At 56.6% G+C, this 12,276-nt stretch overlaps 3 protein-coding genes across 3 annotated transcripts; 2 read left to right on the top strand and 1 right to left on the bottom strand.

Annotated features, from left to right (window-relative positions):
- Window positions 1-1,235: 1,235 nt before the first annotated feature.
- Window positions 1,236-6,924, top strand: GCG54_00002974 (pH-response regulator protein palA/prr-1; the record flags this gene model as incomplete). The annotated part of the gene is made up of 5 exons (XM_045403053.1): window positions 1,236-3,019; window positions 4,185-4,428; window positions 4,489-5,197; window positions 5,247-6,489; window positions 6,540-6,924. Coding segments are annotated over 5 exons (4,365 nt in total), but the record flags the coding sequence as incomplete, so codon positions are not given.
- A 218-nt stretch (window positions 6,925-7,142) lies between these two features.
- On the bottom strand, window positions 7,143-8,084 carry GCG54_00002975 (uncharacterized protein; the record flags this gene model as incomplete). Its single annotated transcript, XM_045403054.1, has 1 exon — window positions 7,143-8,084. One exon carries the CDS (start codon window positions 8,082-8,084, stop codon window positions 7,143-7,145), a length of 942 nt encoding a protein of 313 aa, XP_045269957.1.
- Window positions 8,085-10,420: 2,336 nt separating this feature from the next.
- Window positions 10,421-11,989, top strand: GCG54_00002976 (Flotillin-like protein 3; the record flags this gene model as incomplete). The annotated part of the gene is made up of 1 exon (XM_045403055.1): window positions 10,421-11,989. The coding sequence occupies one exon, from the start codon at window positions 10,421-10,423 to the stop codon at window positions 11,987-11,989; it is 1,569 nt and encodes a 522-aa protein (XP_045269958.1).
- Window positions 11,990-12,276: the final 287 nt, after the last annotated feature.

Genomic DNA, 12,276 nt, shown 5'->3' on the forward strand with positions numbered 1-12,276 from the left:
TTTTGTTTCTCTTGTATTTTGTTTTTTTTGTTAATTTTTCCTCTTCGCTGTTTTCTTTGAGGCTTCCGTGCTTCCCTCCAAGCCGTTGTCCCAGCTCCTGCCATTCTTTCTTGGAAGCAATGGAAATGGTGACAATGGAAATGGAAGAAAAAGATACGTACCCTGGTTACATCCCAGAAGTGGGAAGGAAGGCGCTCTTCTTCAACAGGGCCCCCTGCTGCCAATTTTATCCCAATCACCAAATCCCACCCGTCCCTGGCTCTTGCAGCTGCTGCTCGTCGCCAAGCCTTCTCTCCCACGTCCTTCTTTCTGTCTCTGTCTCTTCCTATTTCTCGGTGTACCTTTTGTTTTTTGTCACTGCTGTTGCTCCAGACAGACTCTCAGAGTGAGAGAGAGGCTCGCCCTTCCAGTTATCAATGTGTACCAGGCCAAACTTGGCTCCAACTCCCCGAGCCATCACCCCAGTCCCAGTCTTTCCCTCTTCCTTCCTGGATTCCCACTCCCGCTCCCACTCCCCCTGGTCCACGCCTCCATCTTCCTCGTCCACACACCCACAACTCCATGTCCCACACCCCCCTCCCCCCCTAAATCAGCGTGGTGAACATTGAGAACCACCCCCGGTCCCCGTCCGTCACTCTACGCCGCACATACGGAGTCTCCTCCCGGCACGCTCCAAGCAGGTATTCGTAGCTCTCGTTCGCCTTCTTCCCTACCGCGCTACGAATACCTATCTACCTACCTTACTCCGTTCGGTACCTGCACCCGTCGCATAGTAGTATCCATCCCCTACTGTACTGTTTTGGCGTCTTTTCAGCACCGTTACGCACCTCTCTTGTACCTACCCGCCCGCTATTCAGGGACCCTCTTTTTCACTCTTCCAGACCTCTTCTACCTCTTCTTCCCTCATCTCCCACCCTTCCCCTCCTGCTCCTTTCCCTTCTCTTCGTCTCTCCAGTTCACCACGAATCTGGATCGCCAGTCTCTGCTCGCGTCTTCCTTTCCAGCAGCAGAGATTCCCGTTTTCCCGATCACTTGCCGGTCCTATGATCGTGTCACTCGCTCAACACAACCACCATTAGCTGCTATCGCCGGTATCTGCTTTTTTCCATTTGGCCTCGGTTTGCAATCATCCATACAGACTTCTCGTTTTCTGTTTGACAGGTCTTGGGTCGTGGAGCTATCGTCCGAACTCACCTCACCAATCCGAGTTCACTACATCCGCACCAAGACTACAGCATAAGGAAGAGGAACCCTCGACGACAACCGACGACCTCACCTCATCGCTCAGACTGCTCGCTCACACAAACACCAAGCCGAACAACCCCCCTACAGCCGTCAAGCTGGACGAAAAACAACTAGACCGTCTTATTCGGACAATGGGCGCTAAGCTGCCTGGTCCGGTTCGCGCTTGCAGTATGCGAAACCCACTCACGAGAACGCTGCTTTTTGCAGTCGTCATCCTGGTCATCATGGCCCTCACTCTCAGAAACGACGCCATCGACGTCCGCGGCCGTATTATGAAGACCGGTGCCGGAGTCAAGTCCTCCATCACCCACCAGCAGCCTTTGGACCCCGTTAAGTCTCATGGCTCATCATCTCTCTCCGACAAGATCCCCGCCGAGCCGGCCCCCTCATCCACTCACGTCATGAACTGCGATGTCAACACCGACCACCTGAAGCAGGTCAAGGACAAGTATGGCCTCGACAACAAGATCCACTACTTCAAGCGCTACGTCAAGTTCACCCGCAAGAACATAATTCGAAAGGCCTACACCGTCCTCGACCAGGAGTTCCTGCCCAAGAAGTTCAAGACGGTTGATGTCACCAAGTCCTACGCTCCCGAGGAGTGCCACGCTCCTCTCGAGCTCCCCGTCCCTCAATCCCCTTACCCTGCCACTGTCAACGCCTCTGACTTCATGTTCGCTGTTTCCACCACCTACAAGCGTTTCAACGACCCCAAGACGAGCCCGATCAAGGAGTGGTCTCACTGGCTTACCGACAGCAACGGCAAGTCCAACGGGGGAAAGCTTCTGCTTCTCCTTCTGGACGCTAGCGACGCTGAGCTCAAGGATGCTAGCGACAGGCTCAAGCGTGTCGGCATTGACGTGGATGTGGCCCACTCCGACCCTTCCATGGAGATGGCTGTTCGCTACCTGACTCTTGTTCCCTACCTTTACAACCATCCCGACCGCAAGTCGAAGAAGTGGCTGGTTACCTGCGACGACGATACCTATTTCCCCAGCATGCACGGTCTCATCGACAAGTTCGCCACTTTCGATCACCTCGACCCTCTGTACGTTGGAACCCTTTCTGAGGATGTCAACGCTATCCACCGCCACGGTTCCCAGGCCTTCGGCGGTGCTGGTGTCTTCCTCAGCGTTCCCCTGGCTGCTGCCATCAACCAGCTGTACGAGTCTTGCAAGACCCCCCAGAAGGTCAAGGAAGCCAACTCCGGCTGGGGTCCCCAGGGCGATATTCTCCTCCGCAAGTGCATCTACGAAAACACCGAGGTCCGCCTCACCAATATCTGGGATCTGTGGCAGCTCGACCTGTACGGCGACCCGGCCGGTTTCTACGAGAGTGGCATCAAGCCCTTGAGCTTGCACCACTACAAGGGCGGCGGCTGGCACTTTGCCAAGCCCTTCCAGACCACCAAGGTTTCTCACGCCTGCGGCGAGGACTGCCCGTACCAGCGATTTATCACGTCCGACGACTTCATCATCGCCAACGGCTTCAGCGTTGCCCACTACCCGCAAGGCATCGACTTCAACCTCGATCAGATGGAGCGCACCTTTACTCCCGCCCCCGATGACATTGGCTGGAACTTGGACTACATGTTCGGCCCCCAGCGCAGATCTCTGCACAAGACTGGCCGCAAGATTGCCTGGGAGCTCCAGGAGGCTCACGTTCAGGAGGACGGTTCCGTACTCCAGATCTACACCCGCAGGAAGGACGACGAGCGCTGGGTCGAGGAGGACGGCGAGCCGATGAGCAAGATCGACGGCGTTATCGAGCTTGTGTGGATTCCCTCCACATGAGGTGCCCTCGGGATTCCCGAGCACGACGATACGACACAGGCGAAGGCCCTCTCGAGGCGCCTTCACCTCATGACATGATGGGACGGGTGGTTTTGGCGAAACGCCATCGGATAAAAGCACCTCAGCAACCCATCCAAGCATTTTCCCCATCATCCCAGGATATCCTGGCCTGTTTTCATAGCTGGTCCTCGGCCGAAATGGCACGGGCTTGTTTCGATTCAGACGGCAGCACAAAGGCAACCCGGCGAAGGATAACGGTTGCCTTTCCCAGGGCAAAAGCATACCATACGGATCCCCCAATACCAACCTCCCTGGACAGGATCATAATTATAATCCGCTGACCGCGATACCCTCATTTCATTACCAACAAAAACCCCCTTTTCGATTCGACTCGGTTCTCGACTTCGGCATATAGCTCCCAATCAGAGCTTCGGCGTTTGAGTTCGGGCTTTTTATTACAACAAGCATGCTGGCAACCGCTACACTTTCATTTTCCTTTCTTCTTCTGCGGCATTGCATTGCACATAGAAGGATTGCTTGGACGGATCTTGCAATCGGTACATAGACCTGTGAAAGGCCGGACGTTTGGAGTCATGATAAGGACGTTGGGTGTCCTTTTTCGGAGGTCAACCACCTGGATTAAATTACGGTGGCAGGAGGGTGCTCATACCATTGGCGCCTTGTAGAGTTAGACAAGTGTATACAAATGATACGAAATGTTCAAAAACATGACTTAATTCGTCTCGACTTGACTCGTGCGATGAGATTGCCTTCGATTGCCATGTGTCCAGATTCATGCGATGGGATGAACTTATGGAGCCTCAAATCTCAGGCCGAAAGCTTGTGTTGCGTCAGGCACGTATTGCTTTCTGTCTCAGCCACGCCCCACCCCCACTCGACGCCACATGCGCAGCTGTGCCACACGTGCCCCGCCAACGTCAGTTGGGCCGGTACGCTACTGCTGTGCCGTCCTGTGTCCTTCCATGTTTCGAGAAATGAAGTCATGAAGCTTGCTGGCCTAGCTTGAGCTCTTCCAACGTCCAACCCTGCCCCGATAGGGACCCTTCGATATGGCGACGTGAGTAACTGTTGCGATTATTCGAGTTGCCCTGTTTGGTCTGCTTGCTAACAGTCATTTGGGGCCAGTATATCGAACATCCTGTCGCTGCCCTTCCGCAAATCCACCCAACTGTCGCTGTCCTCGACGATACGGCAGTACATCAACACCAAATATGACCAGCACCCGGACATGTTCCGGCAGGACCTTGAGGTCATCGATGCCCTCCGACGCGATGCGGTCAACGTGAGAGAGCCGCACCCCAGCGGCATCAAGAAGCTCCAGGCCTACGCCGGACAGCTCGTGTGGATCGGTGGAAAGTTCCCGATTGACGTATGTGGGCATCCGCTCCTACGACAAACGCAACAAAACGCTAACCTATGCCTTGGACAGATTGGCGCCGAGTTCACCTGGTACCCAGCCCTGGGCTACAACACCGAGCGACCGATGGTCCGCAACAACCTCAAGTACGAGCTCATGAACATCCTCTACAACCTCGCCTCCCTCTACTCCCAGCTCGCCGTCGCCCAGTCCCGCACGGGCACAGAGGGCCTCAAGACCGCCGCGGGCTACTTCTCGTCCGCCGCGGGCGTGCTCCAGCACATGCAGAAGGAGATCCTCCCCGAACTGCGCATGTCGGACCCGCCCGAGGACATGGACGCCAACACGCTCGAGTCGCTGGCGCAGCTGCTGCTCGCGCAGTCGCAGGAGTGCTTCTGGCAGAAGGCCGTTATGGACGGGTACAAGGACGCCATCATCGCCCGGCTGGCGGCGCGCGTGTCGGACCTGTACAACTCGGCGGGCGAGGCGGCGATGAAGAGCGAGGCGATCAGCTCCGCGTGGATCCACCACATGAGCGCGAAGCACCACCACTTTGCGGGCGCCGCGCAGTACCGCGCCGCGTGCGACTGCTTGGAGAAGAGGAAGTACGGCGAGGAGGTTGCGAGGTTGCAGGACGCGGTGGCGTGCGTCAACGAAGGGCTGAAGGAGAGCAGGGGCGGGTACCTCAACAAAGCTGTTCTCGATGACCTGAATGGCCTGAAGAGGAAGGTTGAGGAGGATCTGAAGCGGGCGGAGAAGGACAACGACGTGATTTATCTCAGTGAGTATTGCGAGGTGGAGGTCGGAAGCGGCCAGGCTAATGCAAGCAGATCCCGTACCGCCCAAGTCTGAACTCAAGATCCTCGACAGGGCGAACATGGCCATCGCTAAGGTTCCGCCTCAAGTGGGCAACCCGTTCGATTACCTCGGAGACCAGGCCGAGTTCGGGCCCGCCCTCTTCACAAAACTCGTGCCGTTCTCCGTGCACGCCGCCATCACCATCTACGAACAACTCCGCGATCGCATTGTCAACGAGAATATTATTGGTCAGATGGAGACTCAGACTGAGAAGCTCCACCAGATTCTCAGCTCTATCAACCTGCCGGGCTCATTACAGGCGCTCGAGAAGCCTCTCGGTTTGCCTCACAGCCTGGTTCACCACGCCGAGGAGATTCGCCAGGCTGACGCCATTGGACGCATCCAGCGAGCGTTCTCCGATATCGACAAACTCCGGAATGCAGATATTTCAGTCTTCAATGAGGGCAAAGCTATTCTTACAGCAGAGGAGGAAGAGGACCAGAGGCTTAGACGGAAGTACGGTACCGACAGGTGGTCGAGACCAGACAGCCGGAGCGATCCTCAGGGCGCTGCATTCTGGGGACAGGTGGCAGAAATCGAGGGCTACTTTGCCAGCAGTACGAGCAGTGACGCGCTTGTGCGAGAGAAGTACAGAGAGGTCCAGGACTTGCTGGAGATGCTGTCCGGATCGGACCGAGCTCTTATGGACTACGTCCCTTCAAGCAGACGGATGGACATCCCCGAGCCTTTGAAGCCAGTCATAGGAAGACTGCGTGGGGCCTACAATGACGTCCTCCGTCTCGAATCGAGAAGGAGAAAGAAGGCCGAGGCACTGAGGGAGAAGGCAAGAACGGACGACATCAAGCCCGACATTCTCAAAGAGGCTGCCCGTCTTGAGCGGACGTACCCGACAACAGCCATCGTCCCGGCGCACTTTGAAGAGTTTTTCGAGAAGCGTCTTGACAAGCTCTACGATGGAGACATTGAAGCTGTGGCAAAGGAAGAGGACGAACAGGACCGGCTCATGACGGAGGTGCAACGGGTTAACCGGGAGTTCGAGAGCCAGAAGAAGAATCTTACCAGCGGCAGCAGGGAGCGCGAGCAAGCGTTGCAGAGGTTGGACAACGCGTACTACAAGTACAAGGAGATTGTCAACAACGTGGACGTGGGCCGCAAGTTCTACAACGACCTGAGCAAAGTGGTCGGCCAGAACTTCCGGGACCCGGTCAAGGCGTGGGCTGCGGAGCGGCGGATGGACGCCAAGAGTCTCGAAGAGTCAGTATTGTCCTATTGTTTTATACGAGTATATGCTAACAACGTTCCAGGGAGGTCAACATGCCGCCTCTCGGCTCTCTCAACATCAACAGGTCCCCAGTCCACTCGCCCGCTGGCTCAACGTACGACCAACGCACAAACAACTCCTACTTCAATGCCAGTGTCGTCCCCGGCTCCTCACCGCCTCAGCAGCAGGCCTCAAGACAGGAGGTGGTGCATCCTCCTGCCGAGGCACACATCCAGTCATGGGCGGGCTCGACCGTCGAACCGCAACATCCCAGGCCAACTAGCATGTGGCAGCCCGATATGGGGATCAAGTTCTCGGCACCGGCCGGCTCGTCGGCTGCGCCCACCACGCAGCAAGCGCAGGGATCGGGGAGCAAGCCCCCGCAGGGCGGCACCTGGGACCCGGGCTCCGGAATAAGATTCGGATAGGATACGAACCGGTTCCCGCCCCCTAGACGAAAACCACAGGCGTAGAGATTTGGTTCAGGTAGAAAGAGTACCGCGATGTCGTTGAGCTCGGCGTTGGTGGGTTTTGTGTCGTCGTCGCTAGATGTGTTCATAGCTCCAGCTTTGTTGGTGGCCCCCCTTTATCCGTACATAATTCCATCCATGAAGTCTTTGTTCTTTTCATCCGCGTGCCTCCCCTGTCATCTGCGAATCCTGACGCGCGCCACAATACCCCATCCTCGCATGCTCTCCCAGATCCCCATCTCGTTCTCCCTGCGAAAGGTCACCTCCTCCGCACGCACCGTCATGCTTACATCCTCGTCCTGCTGCTGCTGCTGATTCCTTGCCTTGCTTACTTCTGGCCGCGGTGCCGCTGACGATGAACTTGCTGCCGTCTCTGATGACGATCCGCCCCTGAACAGCCCCCACCCCCGCGCCTTCTTCTTCTCCTGGATGACCTGCTCCACGACCTGCCGCACGACGGTGCGGTCGAGCTTGGGCTCGGGCTGGAGCTGCCGCGCGAGGCGGCGCGCCATGTCCTCGTCGGCCCACCACCACTCTTCTTCCTGGGCGGTTTCTGGGGAGGAGGAGGAGGAGGAGTCGGACCAGCGGCCCCATTCGTCGAAGGCGGCGGGTGGGTTGGGGCGAAGGGATGAGGAGGAAGATGGTTCGCGGAGGGAGGAGGAGGAGGAGGGTTCGCCTGGGTTTGCGGCGGGGGTTTGTTCCGGTTTTGAGAGGTGCCCCTTTGAATCTGCGGGAGGTGGGGGAGAGACGCGGATGACCTGGACGACTTCGTTTGTCTCGGAGGCGATGCTCCAGCGGGGTCCGACGGCGGCGGCGGGGACGAAGACGAGCTCGGCGAGGGGCGGCGGGGAGGGGGATGTCGCGAGGGTTGTGAGGAGGGCGGTGAGATGCGGGGTGAGGAGGGGGAGGAGGGTTGTCGTTTTGTGGGAGGCGAGGGCGGATTGTTGGGCTTGCGTTGTGCGGAGGAGGGAGGTGAGGGAGGAGAGGGTTTGGGGGAGTTGTTGTGAGAATGAGGAGGGGGAAGTGGTTGAGGTGAGTGAGGTGTAGGAGGGGGGAGGGTCGGAGGGGTCGTTGTTGTCGTCGTGGTTGTCGGTGTATGAGGGTGGTTGTTTGGACATCTTGTTTCGATTTGCTGAGGTCTAGATGGTGAGACGCTGAGGCTATTGACGACGTTTGGTTGGGTGAGGCTATTGATGATGTGGTGTTGATGCCTGTGATGATGACTTGGTGATGATAGTGTCAGGTTGCTGTTGATCTGACAATGATTGGTAAGAAAGGCAAGGATACACGATGTTTTCGTTTGAAGCCTTGATGGGCTGTAGATGGGTATCGCTGTATGACAAAAGACCGGTAGCTGGTTGGCAAAGAATGCCAGAGAGGTTGTTCATGAATGGATGGATGTCACGAGATGATCTGCCTTGTGTCAGCCCCAGTACGGTGCAGGGAAAACGCCACCCAGTGTGCCTGGTCCTATCACAGGATGAACTTGCATGCAGCCACAAGAGGATTATTTCGCCTCCGAAGGTGAGGTGTTCACGTGAGTGCGAACTCGGCCGACGGCGATGAGCGGGAATTATACTTTATGAGGCTGGGTCCGGATGATCTCAATGAATTCTCCGATTCTATCAGGGTCGTTTGGTGAAGAATGAGGTGCGCTGGGCAATGGAAATGAGGGAAATGCGGTGGCCGGAGACTAAGAAGATGGCGTGAGGCTGCGCCCCCTCAGCTCATAGCCGACCGAGCCTTGGGTTTGCTGTGCCGTTGATCCTGACTGTCCTTGGGGATTGTGCGACATGAACCGGTTATGGCGGGGCGTCTAGGCACTTGCGCTAAGTCGGGGATTATTGGACAGTTGTGGCGCCAGGATGACTACGAGTCTGATTGATGCACCGATGCATTCCACTCGCGCAATGAGCCAGATTGAGGTGTCCGTGGAATTAGCGTCACCCGATTGCTGTGTAACAGCGCGGGGACCCCCTTTCGCTTCCAGCATTCCGGAGACAGGTGACCGATTTTTTGAGGCCCACCCCTGACTCCGCCTCCGGTTCGGTCCCCGGATGCGGGCTTCGGTACCGATAGGGTCGGGTTGCGTTGTTAGACGCGAGAGCCCGAGAATGTTGATCTGGGGACTAGCTGAGTGATTTCTCGTGAGTGATGCTGTCTAGCCTGAGGCATTTCTCTGCGAGATAGAAGTGCAGATGCTTTGGCATGATGTAAGTCTGGAATTGATTAGGATTGTTCAGCTGAGGCGTTCCTCGGTGAGCGCATTGGAACAGGGGAATCCATGAGTGCGACTCTGATTGCGGACGGAATATTCCTCCGGGGCGAAATCTTATCTGATAGACCCTGTGCATATGACAGAACCCTGATTTTGAGGCTGAGATGCCCATCTACATGAAAGCAGCGGTTCATAGAGTAGCTGGCCTCAATAGTTGGAGAGTGCACATCAAGGTCCTTTGGATAAGTGTGAGTCGGGCGGAATTATCAAATTAGCAGCAAAAACGTAGGTGCCCCACCAAGGTGCTAATTTGTCCCTTACGGGCGCCTATACGTACAATTTAACAGGAATGATCGCCGTCTTATCCCCCACAGACCCACATACCAAGCCACTAGGCAGCCGTTTAGGAAGGCTTCTGGAAGGCGAAGGGAGCTTGGGCCAGCATCATATGACTTACTCCAGGCGCCACTGATGACATGAAGTAGTTTTTGTGATGATGAATACCGCGAACTTGCGAGAGTTTCTGGGGATAATTCATGAATTCGGAGGTGGCCGAACACTTGTTCATGTCGGAAAAGATAACGTGACATCAATAGAGCGAAGAAGAGGGTTTATGCGGCATAGTCTATTCATCTTCATACCTTGGGCGCATTCCAAGTGACATACCAAGGCCATTTCAGCCCTTCCTCGGCTCCGCCACACACCCGCTTGGATAGCTCCTACGCGCCGTTTGCTGCTTTCCCCTCTTCGGCATGGCCCTTGGTAGTGTTACACGAGGCTCAACGATTGGCTTTCGCTCCTGCAAGAATGCCTCGCGATCTGCCGTCGTGCCTATGACTCCTAAAGGTTGACATATCAGAAACGCGAACAGACCGAGCATACATAAAAAGGAGGAAAGCCATCTACAATGTTTGCTCTTTCGTGTCACACAAGTGTAACATTATTCTCAGATACCCCAACATACCCTCCTTCGTTATCAAGGGTTGTGAATTACTCCGTTAGTACCAACGCCACCAACACCTTATCGGCTCATCCAAAGCATAAGTAAACCTTCTCGTCACCCGCCACCCTTACTACTCGGATTCTCCGACAGACCTCAACGACAACTATCTATATAACATCAGTTGCTGTCCCCATCTTATCCCTTTGACTTCAGCCAGCAAGGCAATTACTTAATCATTCCTCATCTTTCATACCCCATCCCTATCCATTGTAAAACAAACAAATACCGCCAAGATGTCGTACAGAATCGCTGCCCCCGATGAGTACTTGGCCATCACGGGTATGTCCGTGAAGACGGTCAAGATCACAAAGGCAACATGGGTCTGGCCCTTCCAGCGCTGCATGCGCTTCTCCGTCCAGCCCCACGACTATGCCATGAGCCTGCAAGCCATGACCAAGGAGAAACTGCAGTTCCTGCTGCCCGTCGTCTTCACCGTCGGCCCGGACGTCAACTCCCGCGGCGCAAACGCCCAGCACCTCTACCACGGCAGCAACAGCAACAACAACGATAGCTCCGTCCACAGCAACGACCACGACTCCATCCCCGCCAACACCCGCGAGGACCGCGGCGACGCCCTCATGAAGTACGCCATGCTCCTCGCCGAGGCCGCCGACAAGAAGGGCGGCTCCATGCTGCACCTCGAGAACATCGTCAAGGGCGTCATCGAGGGCGAGGTGCGCGTGCTCGTCTCCAGCATGACCATGGAGGAGATCTTCACCGAGCGCGAGGTCTTCAAGCGCCGCATCTTCAAGAACATCCAGTCCGAGCTCTCCCAGTTCGGCCTCGTCATCTACAACGCCAACGTCAAGGAGCTCAAGGACGCGCCCAACAGCATCTACTTCGAGTCGCTCTCGCGCAAGGCCCACGAGGGCGCGACCAACCAGGCCCGCATCGACGTCGCCGAGGCGCAGCTGCGCGGAAACGTCGGCGAGGCCCAGCGCAAGGGCGAGCAGGACCGCGAGATTGCCAAGATCAACGCCGAGACGGCCGTGCAGAAGACGGAGCGCGACATTGAGCGCGCCACGGCCGAGGCGAACCTCGACACGCGCCAGGCGTCGCTGACGCGCGACGTCGACATTGCCCGCGTGCAGGCGCAGCGCGCGCTCGAGAGCAAGGACGAGGACTTGAAGAAGGAGGTCGAGGTGAAGCGCGCGGCGGCCGAGATCGAGCGCCTGCGTGCGCGGGACGTCGTCAAGGCGACCATTGAGCGCGAGGCGCGGCAGCAGCAGACGGATGCGGAGGCGTACGCCGTCGAGGCGGACGCGCGGGCGCGCGCGGAGAAGAACAAGCGCGAGGCGGAGGCCGGCGCGTACGGGATCGAGGCGGATGCCAAGGCGCGGTTCGAGAAGAACAAGCTCGACGCCGAGGCGGCGCAGTACGCGACGCAGCTGGCGGCCGATGCGGACCTCGCGGTGTCGCTGAAGAAGGCCGAGGGTCTGTCCGCGATGGCGGACGCCTACGGCAAGATGGCGCAGGCCTTCGGCGGCCCGGCGGGTCTGATGCAGTACCTGATGATCGAGAAGGGCACCTACGTCGAGCTGGCCAAGGCGAACGCCTCGGCCATTCGTGGTCTGGAGCCCAAGATCAGCGTGTGGAACACGGGGTCTCAGTCAGGCGAGGGTGGCGGCAACTCTGGGGTCGACACGATGAGGAACATTTACCAGATGCTGCCGCCTCTGATGACGACCATCAACGAGCAGACTGGTATTACGCTTCCCGAGTGGCAGTTTGGTAAGCTCAACGCTGGCATGAACGCTATGCAGGCTGAGCAGCATGGCAAGAAGGTCAACGGCGGTCACTGAGAGGCTATGACGGATAACACTCGTTGGTGAAATTGGGGATATCGGCGTTGATGGCTTAGTTTGAGATACCAGGGCGGTCACTGTCGATTATAGATTTCATTTGTCTGCAATGTATCATCAAGCTTAGTATCATGATGGAATTAATCAAAGACTCTAGTTTTCAAGGTTATCTACCATATAAATAAATGCCCCTTATATCGTACCCTTGTTCTGAATTCTCAAGGTAGTTTTTGTTTGTTTAGGTTTCTTCACAAATTCGGGTCATCACTAGTTTCAAGATCCAATCC

The sequence above is a fragment of the Colletotrichum gloeosporioides genome, assembly GCF_011800055.1.
Source record: "Colletotrichum gloeosporioides strain Lc1 chromosome Unknown consensus_9, whole genome shotgun sequence".
Lineage (NCBI taxonomy): Eukaryota > Fungi > Ascomycota > Sordariomycetes > Glomerellales > Glomerellaceae > Colletotrichum > Colletotrichum gloeosporioides.